The sequence below is a fragment of the Macaca thibetana genome, chromosome 3 (genome assembly GCF_024542745.1).
Source record: "Macaca thibetana thibetana isolate TM-01 chromosome 3, ASM2454274v1, whole genome shotgun sequence".
Taxonomy (NCBI): domain Eukaryota; kingdom Metazoa; phylum Chordata; class Mammalia; order Primates; family Cercopithecidae; genus Macaca; species Macaca thibetana.
Genome location: NC_065580.1, coordinates 82,840,074 through 82,862,083, shown reverse-complemented (window position 1 = coordinate 82,862,083; position 22,010 = coordinate 82,840,074). Strand labels below are relative to the sequence as shown.

The 22,010-nt window shown below is 34.3% G+C and overlaps 1 protein-coding gene across 1 annotated transcript in view; it reads left to right on the top strand.

Annotated features, from left to right (window-relative positions):
• Nucleotides 1-22,010, top strand: part of VWDE (von Willebrand factor D and EGF domains) — a 111,420-nt gene that overhangs the window by 65,118 nt on the left and 24,292 nt on the right. Inside the window, exons 8-18 of the mRNA XM_050784819.1 lie at nucleotides 891-1,035; nucleotides 3,570-3,787; nucleotides 4,030-4,103; nucleotides 5,523-5,793; nucleotides 7,952-8,160; nucleotides 8,305-9,269; nucleotides 11,385-11,521; nucleotides 17,705-17,860; nucleotides 17,982-18,086; nucleotides 19,566-19,680; nucleotides 21,757-22,007. Of these exons, the coding sequence (XP_050640776.1) occupies nucleotides 891-1,035; nucleotides 3,570-3,787; nucleotides 4,030-4,103; nucleotides 5,523-5,793; nucleotides 7,952-8,160; nucleotides 8,305-9,269; nucleotides 11,385-11,521; nucleotides 17,705-17,860; nucleotides 17,982-18,086; nucleotides 19,566-19,680; nucleotides 21,757-22,007 (2,646 nt within the window). The remainder of the gene's footprint in view (nucleotides 1-890; nucleotides 1,036-3,569; nucleotides 3,788-4,029; nucleotides 4,104-5,522; nucleotides 5,794-7,951; nucleotides 8,161-8,304; nucleotides 9,270-11,384; nucleotides 11,522-17,704; nucleotides 17,861-17,981; nucleotides 18,087-19,565; nucleotides 19,681-21,756; nucleotides 22,008-22,010) is intronic.

The window sequence follows — 22,010 nt, the reverse complement described above, 5'->3', positions numbered from 1 at the left end:
GGATAAACCCTGTTTATGAATAAAGTCCATGTACACACAGTAGGAACCAGGAAAAGAAGTGAGAAGAGTGGACATTGTCAGAATTGCATAACTACAGTGTGAGGGGAAGCAGAGGTCAAGCCTTGGGAATACAGGAACATTTTAGTTTACATTGGTTAGCATTTAGCAGACAGTCACAGGGGCCAAAGGTCAGCACCCCCACCCTTGTACCGTTTCTGATTAGGCTAACAGGGAGAATATTCAGTACTAAGAAACATCTGTTTTGAGAGCTAGCCAAGACTCAAGACGGCACGAAAATATTCCTGCCTCAAAAAAGGATTGGCCTGTGAATGAGAATAGGGCCAATCCTGGGTTGCAGCAGTTCTCAGGAAGTCCAACTCTGGAAATCAGATGCTGAGAAATAGGCTAAGTGTTGAGATATTTCAAGTGACAACAATAATTTGATTTATGTATTAAAAGTACTTAAGTTTCTAATTGAGATAGTGAGTATTAATCCTTAAGGAAAAACAGAGTCTTCTGTTGGTGTGTCAGTAAACATTAGCAATAAAAGGGAAGAAAACAGAAATATTTCTTTCATCTTCACTTTCCAGTGTTCACCACAGAACCAGAATCATTGAAGCAGGCTTGGATACGATTTGCCAAATGTGTTGGGGAACCAAAGTGAGTCAAACTCAGAGTAGTGCAGCAGCTCCATGTACTCCTGTGTGTGCTGCTTGTATTTTCGTAGGTTTGATTTTAATGGTCTTGCTTAGTTAAAACGTTGTAGGGCTTAAGTTATTACCAGCTCATTTAGCAAAATATGTGCTGTTGAGAAAAATGCCCTTTCAAAATTGTGCCTTAGAAATAAATTATATTTTAACATAATTTTTCTACATATTTTCTCATACCAGCTACAGCCTGAATTGAGCACTATATCAGAGGATGGGAAAGAATACTACCTGAGGATAGAAAGCACAATTCCTATTATTTGTTCTGAATTTAGTGAGCTTGATCAAGAATGCAAAATCTCATTAAAACTGCAAACTATTGATCAAGGTAATATACTAACTTTATTTAATCTTATTATTAGATTGCAAACAATAATGCTTTTTTTCCTGTAGGAAAAGTCACTGGAGTGTACTCATATAATAAATCATGTTGCATGTTGACCTCAAATTGTAGCGCAATCATATTACTAATACTGGGCCAAATTGATGATTGCCAAAGCAATTCGCATTTCTTCTTCTTGGCTGAAAGCATACATTTAAAAAAAAAAAAGAATTGCGAATAATTTCCTCTTCATTATCATCTTTCTCCTCTCACTCCTCTTTTTTCTCCTATTTTTTTCTCAGTCTCCTGTTTATTCTTTTCTTTGCTTAGTTTACAGAAATCGAGGGAAAACTGCTCTTTAAGATTTTTCAAATAATCCCCAATGAGGGACATTTGATAAGTTACATTAAAAGTTCAAGCTCATGAAATATAGATCTCATAATGCATCCTTCAAGCTTCTCTCCCTAATGTACATTTATGTTTGGGATATCATGTCTTAAAATTCTTCTATTTCAATTACTAATTGTATGGATGCTGTGATACATGGCCACATATGTGTCGACGGGTAGAGTGAGGAAATCCTCCCACATAACAAGATAGAATATGTGAGGACAAACCATGCATAGCCGTGATTGGCTTGACTATGTTCTTTTTCCCACTGAGCCTCTGATGTAGAGATCAAAGCAAGTTGCAGATACATAAATTAAAATGTAACCTTTAAGAGACATTACAATTTCATCGGTATACCACATACATTTTCACCATAGAACATACATTGTCTTTAGTAAATATACCAAACACAAGGTATCTATAGACCTTCATGTCTATATTATAAATAATTAAATCAGAGAAACAAGAGGATTAAAAAAAGCCAGGAGAGAGAGAGAGAATCATTTGGAATGATGCACTCAAGAAAAGAGATGGCTAAAGAGATAGAGGAATTAAGAGAGGTCATCTTAGGATTGTTGACAGTAAACAGGCTCAGATAATACCCACCTACTCACTCAGGTTTCAGAAGCACCACGAGCAACACTATATTTTTAATTACAGCCCAGACATATTAAATTATACCCTCTCTCTTGGACTATTTGACACAATTCTACTTCAAGTTAGCTCTGCAAAGCATATTATGCAAATATTACTACAGTTTATGGAGAGAACAGAAAGAGGATGATGTTAATTGATGTTTTCCAAAATCATGTCAGTCAAAGATTTCCTTCAGTTACAGGTGTACTTTAAAATATATTTTCATGCTTTCAATTCTTTCAACAAGGCATGCATTGCTAAAATAATATAATAATAGCCTAAAAATATTTCTACATTTTAGAAGTTTGCGTGCCTGTTCTTTTTCTCTGAGAATTAAAAATGGCTTTTGTTTTCTGAAGAAAAAATTCTGGATTTCATTCTGGATACTCCTCATTTTGTCCTCTTTAAGTACAGTAGCATTAAATCTTTACTTTAACAGGGAACCAGTTGGTGTCTGAGTGTATTTCTAAACAGACTATGCTGCTATTCACAGGCTTAAAGAGAACAACCCCTCATGTGTTGACTTGGGGAATTGATGTTATGGGCTATATCTAAGCTAGAAATATTCTGTATTCACCTTAGAGAGTTGGTTAAAGTTTGAATGTTTCTGTTATTTTGTATGTGCATGGGGAAAGTATATATTTCTAAAAAATAGTTCAGTGTGCTTATATCTGATTAACATATTTCATACCTTAAAAATCTGTATGGAAGAAAAGAAGATAGAACATTTTTTAACAACTTTTTTCCTTTTTGATTCTTAGGAGGACTTTGGAATCATTAATTGGATATGATAGTATAATTCCTCTTTGGCCAATTTTGGGGGCAAATCTGTTCTTTTTGTTTAGTTATACAAATTCCTGCAGTTCTTTTCTCTTTTTTTGCTAAATTTCCTTTCCAAATTATCTTTTATTCTTTATTATCGAAGTGAGGGAGCATCTCAAGCTTGTGAATATATTGGGACATTTGGGAGGTGAAAGAAGACAGCTTGTTATCATTATGAGATCATCTTCATTTGTTTTGATTTTTCTATTTTTTGAGATGATAAGCCCTTTATCAATAATTAAAAGCCATTGCTACTATTCAACAATGGATGGAACATGAACACATATGCTAAGAAATATTGCAGAAGTATCTGGGCCCAAGGTGCAAATCTTAGACAGAAAAAATCATATTAGTATATATAATATTGTAATATATGTAATATGTAAAAGAATAAATGTTATTTATTCTTTTCGAATTTCCTTCAGTTGCATACAGGTTTATAACCTAATTGAAAATCGTAATATGTATTTATGTGTACATATGTATACATTATAGTTGATTAATTCTTTGTAAAAATCAGGTAGGTTCAATAGCTTTGACTTAATTTAGACAAAATTTGGTATATGCTTTAAGAAAGAGAAAATAATTTGAGAATAATCTTTCAATTCAGTGCTTCATGTTAATTAATTTATTACATGCTTTGGTTAGTATATTCTCTTGGAAATTTTTAAACCTATTTTTTCATTATATAGGTAGAGAGCACCTAGGCTTAAATTTGGCACTGTCTTCCTGTCATGTGGACCTTCACCAGACATCTTCCTGTGCTAATGGAACCTGTAGCCACACTTTTGTGTACTACACTGCTGTCACAGATTTTTCTCGAGATGGAGATAGAGTTACAAACATTGTAGTGCAACCAATAGTTAATGAGGATTTCCTGTGGAACAACTACATTCCAGACAGCATTCAGGTTTACAAATTACAAAACTATTATTGTAATTGAAGCTTTAAGATGAAATGTGCATTTTATCATTATGTCTCATAAACTTTTTATGTAAAACATTTTTTGGTAAATTAGTTTTTAAATGATTCAATTTTAATAATTTTGATAAAAACAATACTTAAAAATTTGTTGAGATTGCTAAGCAATTTTTTATGTATCACTAAGTATAATTAATGATAATATTTACCAAAAATATCTTTGCTTTTAAGATCAAAGTAAAGGATGTCCCAACTGCTTACTGCTATTCATTTACTGACCCACATATAATTACATTTGATGGCAGGTAATTTCCTGAAAGTTTCTTCTTTTAGTAGTTTTGTTTGCTTTGATTTTGTTGTTTTATTTTAAACAGCATATTGTTTTATAATTTTTTAGTTCTAGTCACTGAAATTAGACAGAAAGGCATTACTGACTTGTTTCAAAATACTAGTTTATGTAGATTTTTTTGCCTTAAAATCTAATTCTTAGTAAAAAATATCCATTATTTGCAAGGCTGAACTTGTAAATATTATTACAAACGCAGAGAATCTTTTTTGCTAGACGCTTTTTAAATTTTTAATAATGATTAAATTATTTGCTCTAAAGATGTTTAGAACATTTCCATATGATATTAAAACAATGTTTAAGTTTAGGCAAAATGATTAAACATATTAGAATTATTTTTAAAACTAATTACTCCTAAGCCTTGACAAGAATATTCACGAAAAAAAACTACTATAACTATTATAGATACCTGGATATTTGCCTCTGGAATTTAAAGTAAAATGGGAAAAAGAATAAAAAGTAATCTAAACTATTTTGTTATTAATATCTGCATAGAAAGATTTAAACTCAGTTATATTCTTCTGGGAGATTCATAATTCTGAGATGTCTGTAAGGAAAATGATAAGAATGTCTTAGTGTTGCATCAACATTTTTTTCAAGATGTGGTTTGCCTAAAAAAGTGTAATATGATCATTGTCAGTAAAATTGTTCAATATGTAGAAACTGTTTTATAAAAAAATTGTACTCCAATGGTGTCAACAGGTGTTAAGAACCTGAAGGAACTGATCTCATAGGCAAGAATCCTTTATGGCTATAAGTAAAGGCTTAGACATTTTAGTGGAAAAACTTCAAGAAAGCGTAGTAGTGATGAATTTATTCTGACAATTCAACAAGATTAATTATGCAACAAGTAGGTGAAAAGCCAAGTTCTAAGGACTGGGAGTATTGAACAAAACGAACATTCTCTATCCTCATGGAGCTGGCCTTTGCAAAGGTGAAGAGAGATAGAAACACATTTAGTAAGTAAAATACAAAGTGTGTCTGAGGAAGATACTTGCTGTGAAGAAAACTAAATTGGGTGGAAAGGGAAGGCTGAAAAGAGGGGTTGCAATTTATATTACAATAGAGTAGTTATGAAAAGCCATTTGGTGAGGGTGACATTTAACAAGTACTCAAAGATAAGGGAGATAGTCACGTGGGTACATATATGGCGAGAAGACCATTGAGCCAGCCTGCCCTGCTCAAGGACAGCAGCTTGACTGGAGTGGTGAAAGGGAAGAAAGGAGTAGTGGGAGAGATTGAGGCGTTTACAGCTACTTTGTTTCCTTCAGTGCACACAACAAAATGCTCATGATACATAAAGCTATTGCAAATCAATAACATACTACTGTGATATTTTACACGATTTTTTAATGCGATTGCCTTTTGTTAATGATAGGGTATATGATAATTTCAAGACTGGAACATTTGTGCTTTATAAGAGTATGTCACGTGATTTTGAAGTCCATGTACGTCAGTGGGACTGCGGAAGTCTTCACTATCCAGTGTCATGTAATTGTGGGTTTGTTGCCCATGAAGGAGGTGATATAGTCACTTTTGATATGTGCAGTGGTCAGCTACGTGAATCACAACCATATTTATTTGTAAAAAGCCAAGATGTAACCAGGAATATCAAGATAAGTGAATCTTACTTAGGAAGAAAAGTCACAGTATGTATGATTCTTTAACATTAAAAGTATTTTTCCTTTCTCTCCTTTCAGATAAACATCTCTATTAAATTAGGAGCTATCATTTTTCAACATTAGTTTGTTTAACAAAATAGCATTTATATTAACCATCATCTTAGAGGGAATACTTTTTTTTTCACTTACCACACACAAATACACACAACATAGTTAAAACCATGTAAAATTTAAACTGCCATATTTAAGATTTTAGTATGACAACTTGGTGGATTATTTAATAAAATTATTTTTGACAATGTGTAATAAGTAGTATATTAGACAGAGATGACAGACATAATTAAGAATGAATATTTAGGAATAATTAACCAGTTTTTGAAATGAATATTGTGTGGTACTACCTAAGGAATGGGCTGGTAGATAAGTGTAATAGAACATGAAGTCAGGAAACAAACCTAAGCTTATATATTCACTAATATTTTTAATTCTTTTTCCTTTACTCCTGGCAAGCTAATACTTTTTTAAAGATTATACTTCATATCTGTGAGTAAACTATTTGTATTTTCAGGTCATAGCCACCTTCCACTCATCTTTCAAACAAGTAATTCCAAGTCAGTGAAATTTAAATTTAAATAAAAGCATTAAAAATTTAAGTTTATCTTTGTATAATATTTACTGAAGTGAAAAATCATTTTTGAAAATACATTATGTATTTGAATTCCATCACTGAAAACCAAAATGCAAATCAAAAATTGGGAAAATATTTGCTACATATAAAACATAGGTCAGATAGAAAAAACTCATGCATCACTAATGTATAATCAGCATTCTGATTAAAATGAGCAAATAATATAAAAAACTTTTCACAAAAGAAATAAAACTGATATGTTCAAAAGTACAAAAACCAATAAAAATACGAAAAATTTAACCTTATTAGTAGTCAAATAGATGAATAAATAAATAAAGATTGAACATCTCTCATACAATATCAAGAAGAGTAGAGATAGTACATTTAGTAACAGTCTTTCCAGGGAACAGATATATCATATATAACCTGCACCTATGTGTGCTATTTTGCCAAGAAATTTTACTCCTGGAAATTTATTGTAAAATAATAGTTAAGGATGTGCATACCCCCAGTGATGTTTATTGTATCTTTCCTTATAAGAGGAAAAAGTTATGGTTAAGTAGTGATCAATAAACAGGTTTAACTAAAACTCTAAATATAGTGATGTCATATAGTAGAACACTTTGTAGTCATGAAAATGATGGAGTAGGTGAGTGGGTTTATTGACAGGCAAAGATATGCCCAAAATATAAAAGAGGCTTTTGAAGAATTTGCATCAAAATCTTAATTTTAGCTACCTTAAGTTGGTTTGGAATGTAAAATTTGTTTGTTTTTTAAATAATTTAATGTAACTAGCACAGACCATTTTTGTAAAAAGAGAAAAAAGAGCTATTTTTAAATTTTAAGAAAATTAAAAGAGGAAAAACAACCAGAAGAGCAAACACAGTGGTGTATCTTCAGTGATTTTAGAAGAGAGAGCTTCTCCACATATACAGTACATCAAAGTGGCCAGTCTGGAAGAGGTGATATTCCTGTGATGGGAGAGGTGGTTCACAGTTAGATTTCACAGGCTACTAGGGTCATTCAGCAAACTCTCCTTGCTCAGATTGCCAACTTCAAGCTACCTTCTAGTTATAATTTAGCTTCTGATTCTGTTTGTCTACTGGCAGCTAGAGAATGCTAATTAGCTGTAGGAACATGTAGTCCTCTAAAATTATATTCATCTGTGTAAATTAATTACTTGTCAATCTAATTCTGTATTAAATAATTATTATCAGAAACATTACTTGGTAAACATCTTCCTCAATATCTGTAATGTATTAATTATATAAATTATCTCATTTTAGTTTAAATTATTTAAAGAAAGAAGTTGCAAGCAATATATTTCAATAAAAAGATCAGTATGGTCCTCAAATTTCAGGTCAGCAATATGCAAAAACTCCTATTTTGGCTTAGAATGTTAAGAGGAAAGTTGTAGTCAAGAAAATCAGTATTTTATTCTCTTTTTATATTGAGGGAATAACTATTTCTTACTTTTTAAATAATAGATTTTTCTTAATCCGGATTGAATATTGCTCAATATCTTTTATTTCTGTATTGTTTATTTCTGTTTTTCAGATCTGGTTTGCTTCTGGGGCTTTCATCCGTGCTGATGTTGGTGAATGGGGCATGAGTCTAACGATCAGAGCCCCTGGTGTAGATTACAGAAACACTCTGGGACTTTGTGGAACCTTTGATGAAAATCCAGAGAATGATTTCCATGACAAAAATGGGATCCAAATTGATCAAAATTTTAACAATTATGTTGCTTTTATTAATGAATGGAGGTAAGACACTATTTTTCCACTTGCGATTGTATTAATATTAGACTTAAAACGGGTGGTGGCTCAACATTCTGCTTTTTTGCAACACATATTAGGAAAAAATGTCTATGTAGAAATTACTATTCTTTCCTATTTTCCATCTGGAAGGATTTTACCAGGAAAAAGCATGTTTGACACACTGCCAATTTCTTTGACGTCACCTGGAAAGCCATCCTATTGTAGCTGTTCAGTGGACACTGCAGCGTATCCGTCTTCCAATGATCTGGGCAGTGTTTCTCAATCAGAAATTGTCTCGGGTTGCAAAGACCTCAGTCATGTCAGCTTACCTTCTTTGATACCAGAACTAGATGTCACTTCTGAATATATTAATTCAGGCACTCTTGTCAGAGAGATAAACAAGCATACATCTCAAGAAGAATATAATCTAAATTTCTTTCCACAAGAAAACAACCACATAAACCTGACTAAACTAGGCTTAAATGTACAAAAACATCCTGGAAATGAGAAAGAAGATGCACTAAAATATCTGGACACTAAGAAATATACACAAGGCCAGGAAAGCCCCAGCCAAGAAATGAGGTACAATCGACAAAACAGACGGAAACGGCAAAACTTTTATGAGTTCCTTCCTTTGTTTGCTTTCCCGAGTCTCAGCCAAACGGATCTGGAGGAACTTACTTATTTTTTCCCAGAGGACCACACTGAGGATGTACAGCAAGAGTTTGTCCCCTCTTGGCCCACACCCTCTGGCCTCACCGAGTACAGCACCTTGACGGTCTGTCAGCAGACTCTAGCCAACTCCAGCATAGGAAGGCTCTGTCTTGCTTTTCTCGGCAAGAGAATAGACAGTGTTATAGATATGTGTGTGAAGGATGTTCTGTTAAAAGATGATCTTAGCTGGGCAGAAGCAGGTGTGGCCCTTTTAGAAAATGAATGTGAAAGGAGGATTGTGGAGGAGGGGAAATATAACACAGAAGAGTATGGAACGTCAATTGAAGACATTCTCTTAGTATTAAAATGTCCCAATTTATGCAGCGGCAATGGGCAGTGTATGGAATGGGGGTGTGCATGTTCCCCAAGCTTTACTTCCTATGATTGCAGTGATTCCTATGGTAAGTAAATACTCTCAAAGTTTGATACTGCATATGATATTTCATTATAAAAATGTATTTGATCTTTATTTCACCCTCAGTATCCTAACAGTGTTTATTCAGATTTTATAGAGAAAACCTGCAAATCATATTAATTAATACACTACTAATTTTCTAACAGCATCTCATCTTATTTGGAGTAAAAGCCAAAGTAACTTATAACAGCCTAGAAGGCACAGTGTGATCTGGCACTCAGTGTCTCTCTAAACTCATTCCCTACTACTGTCACCCTGTCGTTCCACTCCAGCCCCTTTGGTCTCTAAGCTGTCCCTTGAAAATGCCAAGTTCATTTAACCTCAGGGCCTTTACACACAAGTGGGCCCTCTACCTTATAGAGAATCATTATTTTCCCAGAACTCGCATTTAGTATTTTTAAAGCACTGTGTTTATATTGTTTTGCTAATTATACTAATTTGCTTAAAACTATTTTTTTCTCTAACGCATCTATCTATACAGTACAAACTATTTTGTCTTAATATTTTAGACAAAGAAACTAAAAAAACTAATATTTTAGACAAAGCTTTGTTTCCTTTAATAAGTAAACCAGTAACTCCTGATTTCCCTCCCATTATTACCATCTTGCTCTTTTCCACCTATGGCCTTTTCCTTCTTAATAAATGCAAACGTCATTCCTATTTGCTCACATTAAAAACTTGCAGGCATTTTTGCCTGTCCTTTTCCTTCATGCCTCAGGTTTAATTCATTAGCAGCAAATCCAGCTCCAGCTTCAAAGCATTTCATTCCTTTCCCTGCTACAACCATAGTCCAAGCCACCATTATTTCCTCCTCGGATTATCATGGATTCTCTCAAAACTAATTTTCTGTACAGCAGCAACTAAAGTGACCCCACTGAAATGTGAGTGAGATCATATTGCTCCTGTGTTTATATAGCCCGAATGGCTCTCCATCTCCTTCAGAGTAAAGTCCACAATCCCTCCCATGGCGTAGAAGACCCTAGGTAGTCTGAGATTCCTCTCTCACTGAATTCATCTAGCATTCCTCCCCCAGCTCACCGCTCCTCAGCCACACTGGCAGCTTTGCTGCTCCTCAAAGGAGCCAGGCCTGCTCCCACCTCAGGGTCTTTGCACTCACTGCTCCCTCTCACCGGAGGATTCTCCCACCACAGATCTTTATGATTTACGTTCTTTACTTCTCTGTTCAAATGTCATATTATCAAAAAATCCTCTGTGGTCATTCAAAACAGACTTGTTTTTCTTACATAATTTCATGGTCTTAATCTCCCTTAATATAGTTAATATAATTATTTTTCTATATTCCTGAAAACAATTATGTAATATGATTTATATTTATCTTTTTATTAGTTTTTTTTTTATCCTCCCATCTCCATCTAGAATGTAAATTACATGAAGGCAGAAACTTTTGTTTTGTTCATTACTACATCCCCAGTACCTAGAATAATAACAGATAGATAAAAATTACTAAACATTTGTTGAATTTGTGAAAGTATGGACTGAAGTAACCCAAGCTTTAAAAAAAAATTTCATCAAGATTTTTAGGGTTCTGAATACACATGATTTTCTACCCTACCGCTAGTAGAGTTGCATTCACTTAGGTTTTCCCAGTACATAGGCAAAGGGTTTAATAACTTTTACGCACTGCATTTATCCGTTTTGACAACCAGATGTTGCTGATACAGATGACATTTTGAAATTTTAATACATTGCATTACTAACTACTATATTTTATTACGGAAGTATTTTTTTCTATAACCCAGCTATGTGGCACAAGCCAAAATGGCAAAACCAAAATGTACTTTATTATAGTGGTAATTTCTTAATATTTGTCCTTAATTGATATAAAATAATATTAAACATTAGTGAAACCTGTGTTTTTAGGACTGGTAGTGTCTGTAATATTATTATTGGTTTAATGGTAGATACCTCTTCTAATACCAGATTACTCTTAATATTTAATGGCTTAATTAGTGTTGTAAGTAGCATTTTAGGTATACTTTAAAACATTATTTTCCATATGCTTTTAATTTGGGGCTTGGAAATATTTTTTTTTCCTGAAATTAAAGAAATTATGTAGTATTTGTTATATTTTTTTCCAAAGACAAAGCTCCTGAAATTACAGAGCTTGGGAATGCTGGATTCTGTGATGTTCGAAAATCTAATTGTATGATGGTGAGAGTTTTTGGCAAAGGCTTCAAAGAATTACCTTCAATTAAATGTGAAGTTACTAAGCTACAGGTATGTTAATTATAGAGTTGAGAAACAATAGAGTGTATGAGATACTCAGATTAATATTATCTTGGATTAATTTGGTCTATCAATTAGCAACAAAAATCGAAATGATGTTACATCTAGAGAGCTTAACAGGAAAATGATTAAGTTACATAATGTTGACGCTTCTTTGTTAACTTTATTAAAATATCTTATAAACATTTTATGGAAGTATCAGCTCACTATTTTCACTGATATTAAAAAGCTAAAAGAATATCAGGCTTGATTTATGTAAGCCTCTGTATTTCTTGACATGTAAAAACATAAAGAAGAGACATTGTTTTTAGCCAAGACGTCTTGCATAAACTGGATATGAACGTTTCCCTTTTACAAACCAAAAAATGAGGACTAATTGCATTTATTCTTTATATTTTCCTTACTACGGATTTTAGACAGAAAATACCCACCTCTAAAAAATTAGTATTTATCTTTCTGAAGGCCACAGAAACAGACATGATCAGTATGAACATTAGTATATCAAATTATACCTTATTTTCGATTATTTAAATGGTCTTCCTTGTCTTTGTTCAAATGGAAATTTTATTTTAAGGATAATTCTATGAATTTCAAAAGTATATGTGGATAAGCTGAAAACTTAAGACAGCAAAACATATTATAGCATTCTTCTTACTTTTTCTCTAAATTGATGAAGCCAAATGTGACTCTGAGATTGAGAATTTACAGGAGGTAATAGGTTTGTATGTGTCTTTATCAAGTAATTAAACACAAGTATGCTAACTTCAGGATTTTATGGGTAGAGCCTTTCTAAATAAGCCATGAAATATTTTAATCCCAATGAAGTAATAAGACAACATAGAAAGGTACATGTCAGTAATTTTAATATCACTTAAGTGACTAGACATTATATTAGTCTTGGCAAAATAAATCATATGACATCACATGAAGATTAAGTGATTTGCCAGGAAAGAATTTTGTAGATTTATATTCTCTTGGAAAGCACATTTCGTACTTACCTTCAGATGCATTGTTTGTTGTGATTTACTCTCATACTACCTCCCACTTCCTCCGAACTTCTATAATACAGAGTAAAATCTGGAATCCTCTAACACACTATACACAACTGTATTAGTCTATTTTCACAGTGCTATAAAGATACTACCTGAGACTGGGTAATTTATAAAGAAAACAGGTTTAATTGGCTCACAGTTCCACATGGCTGGAAAGACCCCAGGAAACATAAAATCATGGCAGAAGGCAGAGGCATGCACCTTCTTCACAAGGCGGCAGGTGAGAGGGAGTTAAGAGGGAAGCTGCCACTTTTAAACCATCAAGATCTCATGAGAATTTCCTTACTCTCACGAGAGCAGCATGGGAGAAACTGCCCTCATGATCCAGTCGACTCCCACTATGTCCCTCCCTCGATCCTTGGGGATTACAATTCGAGATGAGATTTAGATGGAGACACAGAGCCAAACCGAATCAAGAACTACGGAAAGAAACATGTTCACTTGCCCAAACTAAAATTAGAATGCATATCTGCCTATTTCACATTATGCTGAAGTTAAGTCTGTCTCTCCTAGCCCCAGTCTTGCCCAGTGCTGGGTTTTAAAGGCTTTTCTAACCTTTCATTCATACCTCCAGTCAAGCCTGTTTAATGTGCCACTATTTTAGGATCCCCAACCCTACCAACATGGGCCCTGCTCAAAGCCTTGCATTCACTTTGTATGGAATGTGCTTGCGCTGCCACTAAGCTAATGTCTTCTCCCAGCTCCCCTGTTACATGTTCAGTCAACATGAATCGATTCCTGCTCACTTTTTAAGTTCAAATTTCAGTTCCCTTTGAAGATTGGGTTCCTCTTGAAAATCTAGCATTTTGGAAATTAGATCATGCAAAATCCTTAATGACTTCCCATTTTATGAAGTAATTTTAAAAAACTTTTATTTTGGAATAACTTAAGACTCACAGAAAAATTGTAAAAATAATGCAGTTTCCAATAATTCTTCACCCAGTTTCTCCTAAAGTTAATATCTTATATATAAACCATATCCGTAAAACAATTGTTCAAACCAGAAAGTTCACCTCGACACAATACTATTAATGAATTTACAGACCTTATTCAGATTCTGCCAGTTGTCCCACTAATAATGGTCCTTTTTCTGATTCAGGATCCAATCTAAGATTTTATATTGCTTTTTGTCATGTTTCTTCAGTCTCTTTCATATTGTGACAGTGCTGCATCTTTCTTTATCTTTTGCACACTTGGTTCTTTTGAATATTGTGACCGTGCTCCATCTTTCTTCATCTTTTGCACACTTGGTTCTTTCGAAGAGCACTGGCCATTTATTTTGTGGAATGTTCCTTTTTTATGGTTAGACTGAAGTCATGCCATGTCGTACAATTCTTAGTGCATCCTTTCATGATGTGATGTATCTAATCACGGGCAATGTAGATTTTGATCACTTACTTAAGGGGCTTTTTGCTATGTGTCTTAACTGTAAGCTTCCTGTTTTTCCCATTGTAACTAATAAACGTGTTGTGGGGAGACACTTTTAGATTATGGAAATATATGATAGCTCCTCAAACTTCCTTTTTCCTAATTTTAGCATCCAACTGTAATTTTTGCTTGTAGCAAGTATTACTGTGGTATTTACCAGTGGTGATTTTCTATTTCCATCATTTCTTCTACACATATTATTTGGAATTCTACTGAAAAGAAGAGCTGTTCCTTGTTTCCAACTTATTTATTCATTTATTTACTCATGCCAGTATAGACTAATGGAAACTTATTTCATGAATTATAACTCAATGCTATCATTCTTTATTTGACTGTTTAAATTATTCCAGCTTTGACCATTGGGAGCTATTACAGATTGATTCTCATGTCCTTTTAACTTGCTCCCATAATTTTTTGAACAATTTATCACGTTCTGGCATCATATGATATTCCAGACTCATATTTTTCCTACCCCAACTCTATAATCAACCATTTCTCTAAAGACTGTAGTTCCATTTATCAAAGAGGGTCATTTAAAATCCAAGACTTGAGGCCGGGCGCGGTGGCTCAAGCCTGTAATCCCAGCACTTTGGGAGGCCGAGACGGGTGGATCATGAGGTCAGGAGATCGAGACCATCCTGGTAACACGGTGAAACCCCGTCTCTACTAAAAAATACAAAAAAACTAGCCGGGCGAGGTGGCGGGCGCCTGTAGTCCCAGCTACTCGGGAGGCTGAGGCAGGAGAATGGCGTGAACCCGGGAGGCGGAGCTTGCAGTGAGCTGAGATCTGGCCACTGCACTCCAGCCCGGGTGACAGAGCGAGACTCCATCTCAAAAAAAAAATAAAAAAAATAAAAATAAATAAAATCCAAGACTTGGGTGCAAGGTGTGCTTCTTGTTACAGGGTAGTTATTGCTTCTTGGCCCTTTTAAAGGATATAGTTAGAAAATCTATGTATGGACACTTATACACACACGTAACTACCTATCTATCTGTTTATCTATTTGTCTATCATCTCTATGAGTTGATACTGATACTCCTGATTTCAATGCAGTGCCATAAGGTTCATTCTAGCGTTCTCCTTTCTTTATTTGTAACTCTTTTCTTTACAAGTGAAAACTGGCTCTCATCATCCACAATATATTTACCCGGTTTCTTAATCTAAGTGTATATGTAAGTCATTTTCAGAAATTCTAACCCCTTCCTCCGTGAAAAACAAATTCATGAAACAAGGCCACAATATAAAGGCAAATACTAGTTTCCAAAGTGAGTTAGATTAACTATTTTCCACTCTGTTTAGAGTGGTTATCTGTTTTATTTATAATACAATTAGGTTTTAGAAATATTTGTCTTCCATTTTGAGTTTCTTCCACACTCTGGTTGATTTTAGTTAATTAATTATTTGGAGGGAATATGAAATATTATCATAGTTCCAAGAGTTGAAGCTATACAAAGGCATACACATAGAATTGTTACTTTCTTGTCGTCCCTGTCATCTGCTTTCCATCCCTCCTTCTTTTCATTAAAGTACGTTTCTACTGTCATTATTTTCTGGTTAATCCTTACTATATTTCTTTGGTACAAAAAATGGATAGATAACTCTTTTTTATATATAAAGTGTAACATGTTTTACATACTTTTTTCTACTTTTGTATTAGTAGTTTTAGGCAAGTTTTTAGCTAGAGATTCAACCACTTAAGCATTTCTTTCACTTCCTCTCTTAAAGCAGTCAAGACTCTACAAAATCCTATTTTAAAGTTGCTAATTTATAGGATTAAATACAAGATGTTATCCAAGAAATGGATGGCACATTATGATTTAGCTCTTGTCGACATTTGTAGGCTTGAACTTCTTGTTTATGCTACTACATACATTCCCGTCTTTTTCATACACTATTCTCTCCATTCGTGTGAATTGCACTCTCTCTACCTCTGCTCCCAGTGTCCAAATAGCAGTCTCCTTTTTTATTTTCAGGAAGAGAAGTATTTGCTTTTTTGAAGTGTTCTTTGACTCTGCTTGTTAGACTTAATAACTCCATTTGTATTATATCCTATTTGAGTCTCTTTTAATGCAGTCATAAAATTATATGTTGTCTGTCATTTTCTTTGTGATCTTTTTGCACTGAGATATTTTCAGCACATGATATATACTCACAAAATGTTGATGAATGAAAAGGAAATAGAACACTGTATATTCCTCATTTTGGGTAGGCCCCTCGAAACAGAAAGTTGGAAATAATCTCTATATTGCCAGTCATTGGCTGCAGTCTTCTTTCCACACAAGAAACCAAGACCCTTCATTCACCTAAGTGTAGATAATCATGACTACTCTGGGAAATCATTGCCATTCTTTCTCTACACGAGGGAAACCACTGATAGATCTGCTAGGCTAGACTCTGCATACACCCTTAAATATGAAGATTTGCAACTCACTCTTTCAATCATCAAATCTTCAAAAGTGTAATTTCTATTAGCGGCAGATTAGAGTGATCATGTTTTCCTTTCCTTTTCCTGCTGGCCCACAATATTGAAGCATCAGCATGCTCTATGACAAATTCTGAGTGGTTGAAAACATTTTACAATAATAAATTTCAAAGAAAAATCTAAATCTAAATTTTGATAGCAAAATACAGCTTTTGGTTTCCTACACAGTTACCAGTACGTGGAACATTATTCTGGCTTCTCCTCTTTTGGCACCAATGCATTTTCAATACTGAAAAATAATGCTAAAAGTGTAGCTTAAGCATAATATGTCACTGAGTTATCAAGTAGGGTGAACTAGATAGAGTTTATTTAGTTTCAAATTACAAATAAACTAACGAGCAAAAATATTTATTATAAGGATGGTATATTTCTTAGCGAATCAAGAACAAGAAAGTAGCTGAATTCTCAAGAAAAATCTTGAACTTGGGACTTGAACACCATGAAGACTCAGTATGTGTGCATTTGTGTGTGTGTGTGTGTGTGTGTGTGTGTCTCAATTTGGCTTTTGTTTGTGGGCTTCATTTTCCCATTTCACTATATACTGGCTTTCTCTCCATAGTGAAAAAATGGCCACTCCATAGTTTTGTGTCCTGCAACTCAAGCCATCAGAGGCCAACTGACATGACATCTCCATTGGCACAAAGTTAAAATATCCTGAGTAGTTGAAATATTGGCCTAGCTTAGGTCCGCCCCTGCACCAGTCAGGCATAGTCAGGGAGATTGGTCATATAGGAATATGAGAGACCCTGGGAGCTGTGTAGGGGGCAGAAAGGACAGTTTCAAGTAGATGAGGTGTTGGAAGCTTTTGCAGGAGAAATGAAGGAATTTCTGGGCAGAAAATCAATCCACTGTGTGCCATCTATATATCAAGTGTTTCCTCTTGTTACAAAAGTCATGACATGGTGATCCATTGTAGATGACCAATATTGGTAACTTATTTGACTTGAACTGCCACGAAATGCATGATTCTTTGGGAGCAATTTGCATCACGTTATCATATATATGTTTTCCATTTTTTCTGAATAAAACTCACTCCCAATATGACTTTAGTTTCCCTGTTATATATTACATAATATGACTTTAGTTTCCCTGTTATATATTACATTATACTAGGCATATATCTTAAATTTATGTTTTGATTATATGTAATTTACTAACAAAATATTTCCATAATTTAACAGAAGTTAATTGCTTTCTCACTATGTCTTCAGTATAATAGCAGTGAATGGAGGCCTGGAGAACCCATCTATACACAGACTGTTTTCCAAAATAGCAGAGCTGTTGATTGTCAGCTGCCCAATGATGTTCAGCAGTTTGATACCATGGATCTGGTGGGTGGGAAACCAATTAGGAAGTGGCAGTTGAAGGTAAAAAATAAAAAAGACATCTTTGTATTTATAAACAAAGTAAATACTTATATATAACATTTCATAATGAATTTAGAACACTTAGAGCAAATCATCTCAACATGGAACTATTATGTTACAGGTATCTAATGATGGTTATAAATTCAGTAATCACAAAATAATGGTCATATATGATGGTGCTTGCCAATTTTGTGGTCTCTATAAAAATGACTCATGTACTGTAAAGGTATGTATTTTTTTTCATTTATTTTCACATTTACATCGTAGGTATTTTCTTTTCCTACGCTCTTGGCACATTAATTGTAGTTTTTTCACTTTCACACCAGAAAAACTAATAGAGAAAAGCCTTCCTCAAGTTTATATAAGGGTAACTGAAATTGTTACTCTGCCTGCTAGGAAGAGGTTCCTGCCTTTAACATTTTGAAATGTCAGATTACTTCTAAACAATTGTAAGAGGAAGTCCAGACTAAATTATTTACTACTTCATTCGTACCTACACTGTTTTTTCAGTAGTAATAATGACTTTCCAATAAGAGATCTCATGTTGTTACCTAGTCTTCTTTGCATCAAATGACGTACATTTGGTTAAAATTTGTAGAATGTATAAAGTTAATATTTTTATGGGGAGTATTTCCTGGCAACTAAGTTTATTGGAGCATGTAAATACCTGCCACTTGATGGATTACAGAACAGCAGCGCAGCCTGAGCTGAGTTGCAATCACAACTTCTTTTCAATCTATATCCAGCCTACCGTATTTATCAGAAGGGCTGTCTCATGTGTGAACTGCTGACTCAACAGACTCCGTGGGTAAAATTTCACTTGACTCTTCAAAGCTGAGGTGCATCCAAATAATATTTATGTACATGAAAATTTTAAAGTATTATTTTTTCTAAGTTTAAAATTTATTTTCTTGAGATTAGTCATCAGATCAAACCTCTGGTTTTGAGAAATGGTTTGATTTTTATTTTTTCCCAAATATTTCATTTCTGTATATCCATAAGTACTTTGAAAATATTATTATTCAAGATTGTTTTCTCCTCCTGGAGCTATTTTGCTCTAACTTTTGTGCAATTTTCCAAGTGATGTTAAAGGAGATTTCGTAAAATGAGCTAAGTTTATATCTCCTGAATAAAATTTAGTCTTCTCCTCAAGAATACTTGCTACATTTAATGTTCTTTCTGTGCTTATCAGCATCTCTTTCACATGTTTGGTGTAATGATATCCATTATCAAGTGTGGATAATTATGCCAAGGATCCGGTCTAGTTGACTGTGTTCACAGACCATAGTGGGCTGCTAGGGAAATGGAAGATAACTATAATCTAATGTGATTTTATAAATTGTGGAGGAAAAAAAAAGAAGTTGCTTTTATTTCTTTATGAATAAAGTACTCCCAGAATGAGTTCAGCGGTGAAAAATACCAAAAGAGAGATTTTCTCTCATGTTATTTATAAATTATAAGCTATAACTTTGTAAAGGTAAAAGTTATATATACTTTTATTACCTCCAAATTGATCAGTTTTATAGACATTCAGGTAATTTGTTTTCTTATATTCACTTATGATTATGAAGTAACAACATAGATGTATGTGCTTTCTTTGGAATCATCAGTACATGTATTGCCATCCTTCCTTGTACAGTTTTTTTCTATATGCTAACTAAAGGTGTACTTTATTGATGTTTTCTTTTTAAAAATTTTCCATTAGGAAAATGTTTGCATTATTAATGGACTCTGCTATGTTGAAGGAGACAAAAATCCAACCAGCGCTTGTTTGATTTGTAGACCCAAAATTTCAAGATTTACTTGGTCATTTTTAGAAAGTAAGTTATTCTTTATTAATCCAAATATTTCCTATACGAGACATTTTAAAAGTGGTTTTCAGCCAGAAGTTACATAAATGTGTTTAAAATGAATGACCTCTGTGTTTAATTTAGCATCTCTCCTAACTGCAAAATTTACTTTGAGGATATAGGATATTTATTTTAATATTTGATTAGGATAGCATATGTGATTTATTAATGCAAGAAATGGGAATTATTAACTCATTTACACACAATTTCCTATGCTTAGCTTTACCTCTGTTCAGTTTTGTGATGTTATTAACCATTTAAGCTCAAAGGCCATGGATTCAGCGCCTGTTAAACAAGGTATCTGGACTAGTAATCTATAAAGTGCCTTCCAGCACTACTGTTGTGTGATGTGATGAGTATAATATTGGGTACAGATAATGTTGAGATACTTTATTTCAAATAATACCCCAAACTGCAGTCACGTACCATATAACTTCCTCACTTTCATAAATAGAGTTATGTTGGTTCCATGTAGGTGTCCAAGTTCTCTTTCCTCATGGGGAGATCAGACATTATTAGAGACAATAGGACACAATTATTTCCTGGCCCCATGTAATTTTATTTAAGGGAGTCATACTACTTTATATTTATACTATGCTTTGTAATATCATTATAATTGTATGTGCATATTTCATTACTGTGTTTCATTACATTTACTAGATGATTCACTGTTTAGGTTTAAGACTCATGGAATGCTGTGGAAAGACAATGGAAATTTGAGGAAAAATATAGTACAAGAGATGAAAAATACAATACAACTTCTGAACTGGTGCCTCTGTTTTTTCAATGGCTATTGTTTGACTGACTGATTCATTATAGTCTCATGGTATTCAAAGTCATAAAGGGCCATAAAAATATCATGTCCTTTAAATCTCTCGTACTGAGGATGAGGAAATTAAAATCAATCAATTAGGCTGCTTGTGTAAGGATATGCAGGGGCAGAACAGGAGCCAGAGCTACAACCTCAGGGCATTAGTGCTTTGTGGATGCAAGCAGGGTGTTTGTGCACAATAGAATGTAATGGGGCTATTTGTTCCAACTGTTAAGCCAGTGGGCTGAAAAGGTAGACTTTTTTTTAATATAACACAATATAAAAAGAAGTTTTCAGTTGTTTCATGAGTGTAAAGGGAATTCTGCCTGTCCTCTAAAATAGCCCTTTTTTTTTTTTTTTTTTTTTGAGACAGAATCTCATTCTGTCTCCCAGGCTGGAGCACAGCGGCACAATCTCAGCTCACTGAAACCTCCATGTCCCAGGTTTAAGCAATTATTCTGCCTCAGCCTCTGGAGTGGCTGGGATTACAGGTACCCACCACCATGCCTGCTAATTTTTATTTTTAGTAGAGGTAAGGTTTCACCATGTTGGTCAGGCTGGTCTGGAACTCTTGATTTCAGGTGATCCACCCGCCTTGGCCTCCCAAAGTGCTGGGATTACAGGTGTGAGCCACCATGCCCATCCTGAAATAGCTTCTGTTTTAGTGTGTGCACTCAGCCACTGGAAGAATATCCGAGGAGCAGAAGATGAGTATGACTAATGGCTTCCATGTATTATAGTTGGGGAGGCAAGTACAGTGAGAAACATTCAGAGGAGCCAAAGAAACGGAGCAGTCATGGACAGTGAGGGAGGAATAGAGAAAGGGAGTAGAGGGAGAAAGTGAGGCTGAAAGAAACAGAGTGCAAAAGATCCGCAGCCAGAGAGAGAGAGAGAGAGTAGTGAGGCAGGCAACACCAAGAAGTAAGTTAAGACAGAAGAGGCGCAGCATCCAGTGTGGACAGTGCTTGTGTATTTATATATTCTGTGCTATATCCAAAGTGCTTTCATACTTTCATAATAATGCCTGAGGTCTTGCACCTGTCAATTACTTTCAGATGTCTAAGAATGGAATTGAACTTACTCAGAATGTTAAAAAAAAAAAAAATGAAAACAGCTAATAGACCTTTTAACAGAGTTCAGTCTTTATCAAAATTCATATCTCTGTGGGAGCTCTCAGAAGTACACTTCATTCCTTTTTCTCACGGGTATAAAGTTAAGTGTTTCCTCTATTACAGACAACCAGCCCCCGGTAATTCAAGTATTGCAAGACAAATTACAGACATTTTATGGTGAAAACTTTGAGTATCAGTTTGTGGCCTTCGATCCGGAAGGTTCTGACATCCACTTTACGTTGGACTCTGGTCCTGAAGGAGCAAGTGTTTCCTCTGCAGGGCTTTTTATGTGGAAAACAGAGTTACTAACTCCCCAACAATTTACTATGCGCCTTAATGATGACTGCGATGCTGAAACTAGAGTCACAATTGAGGTA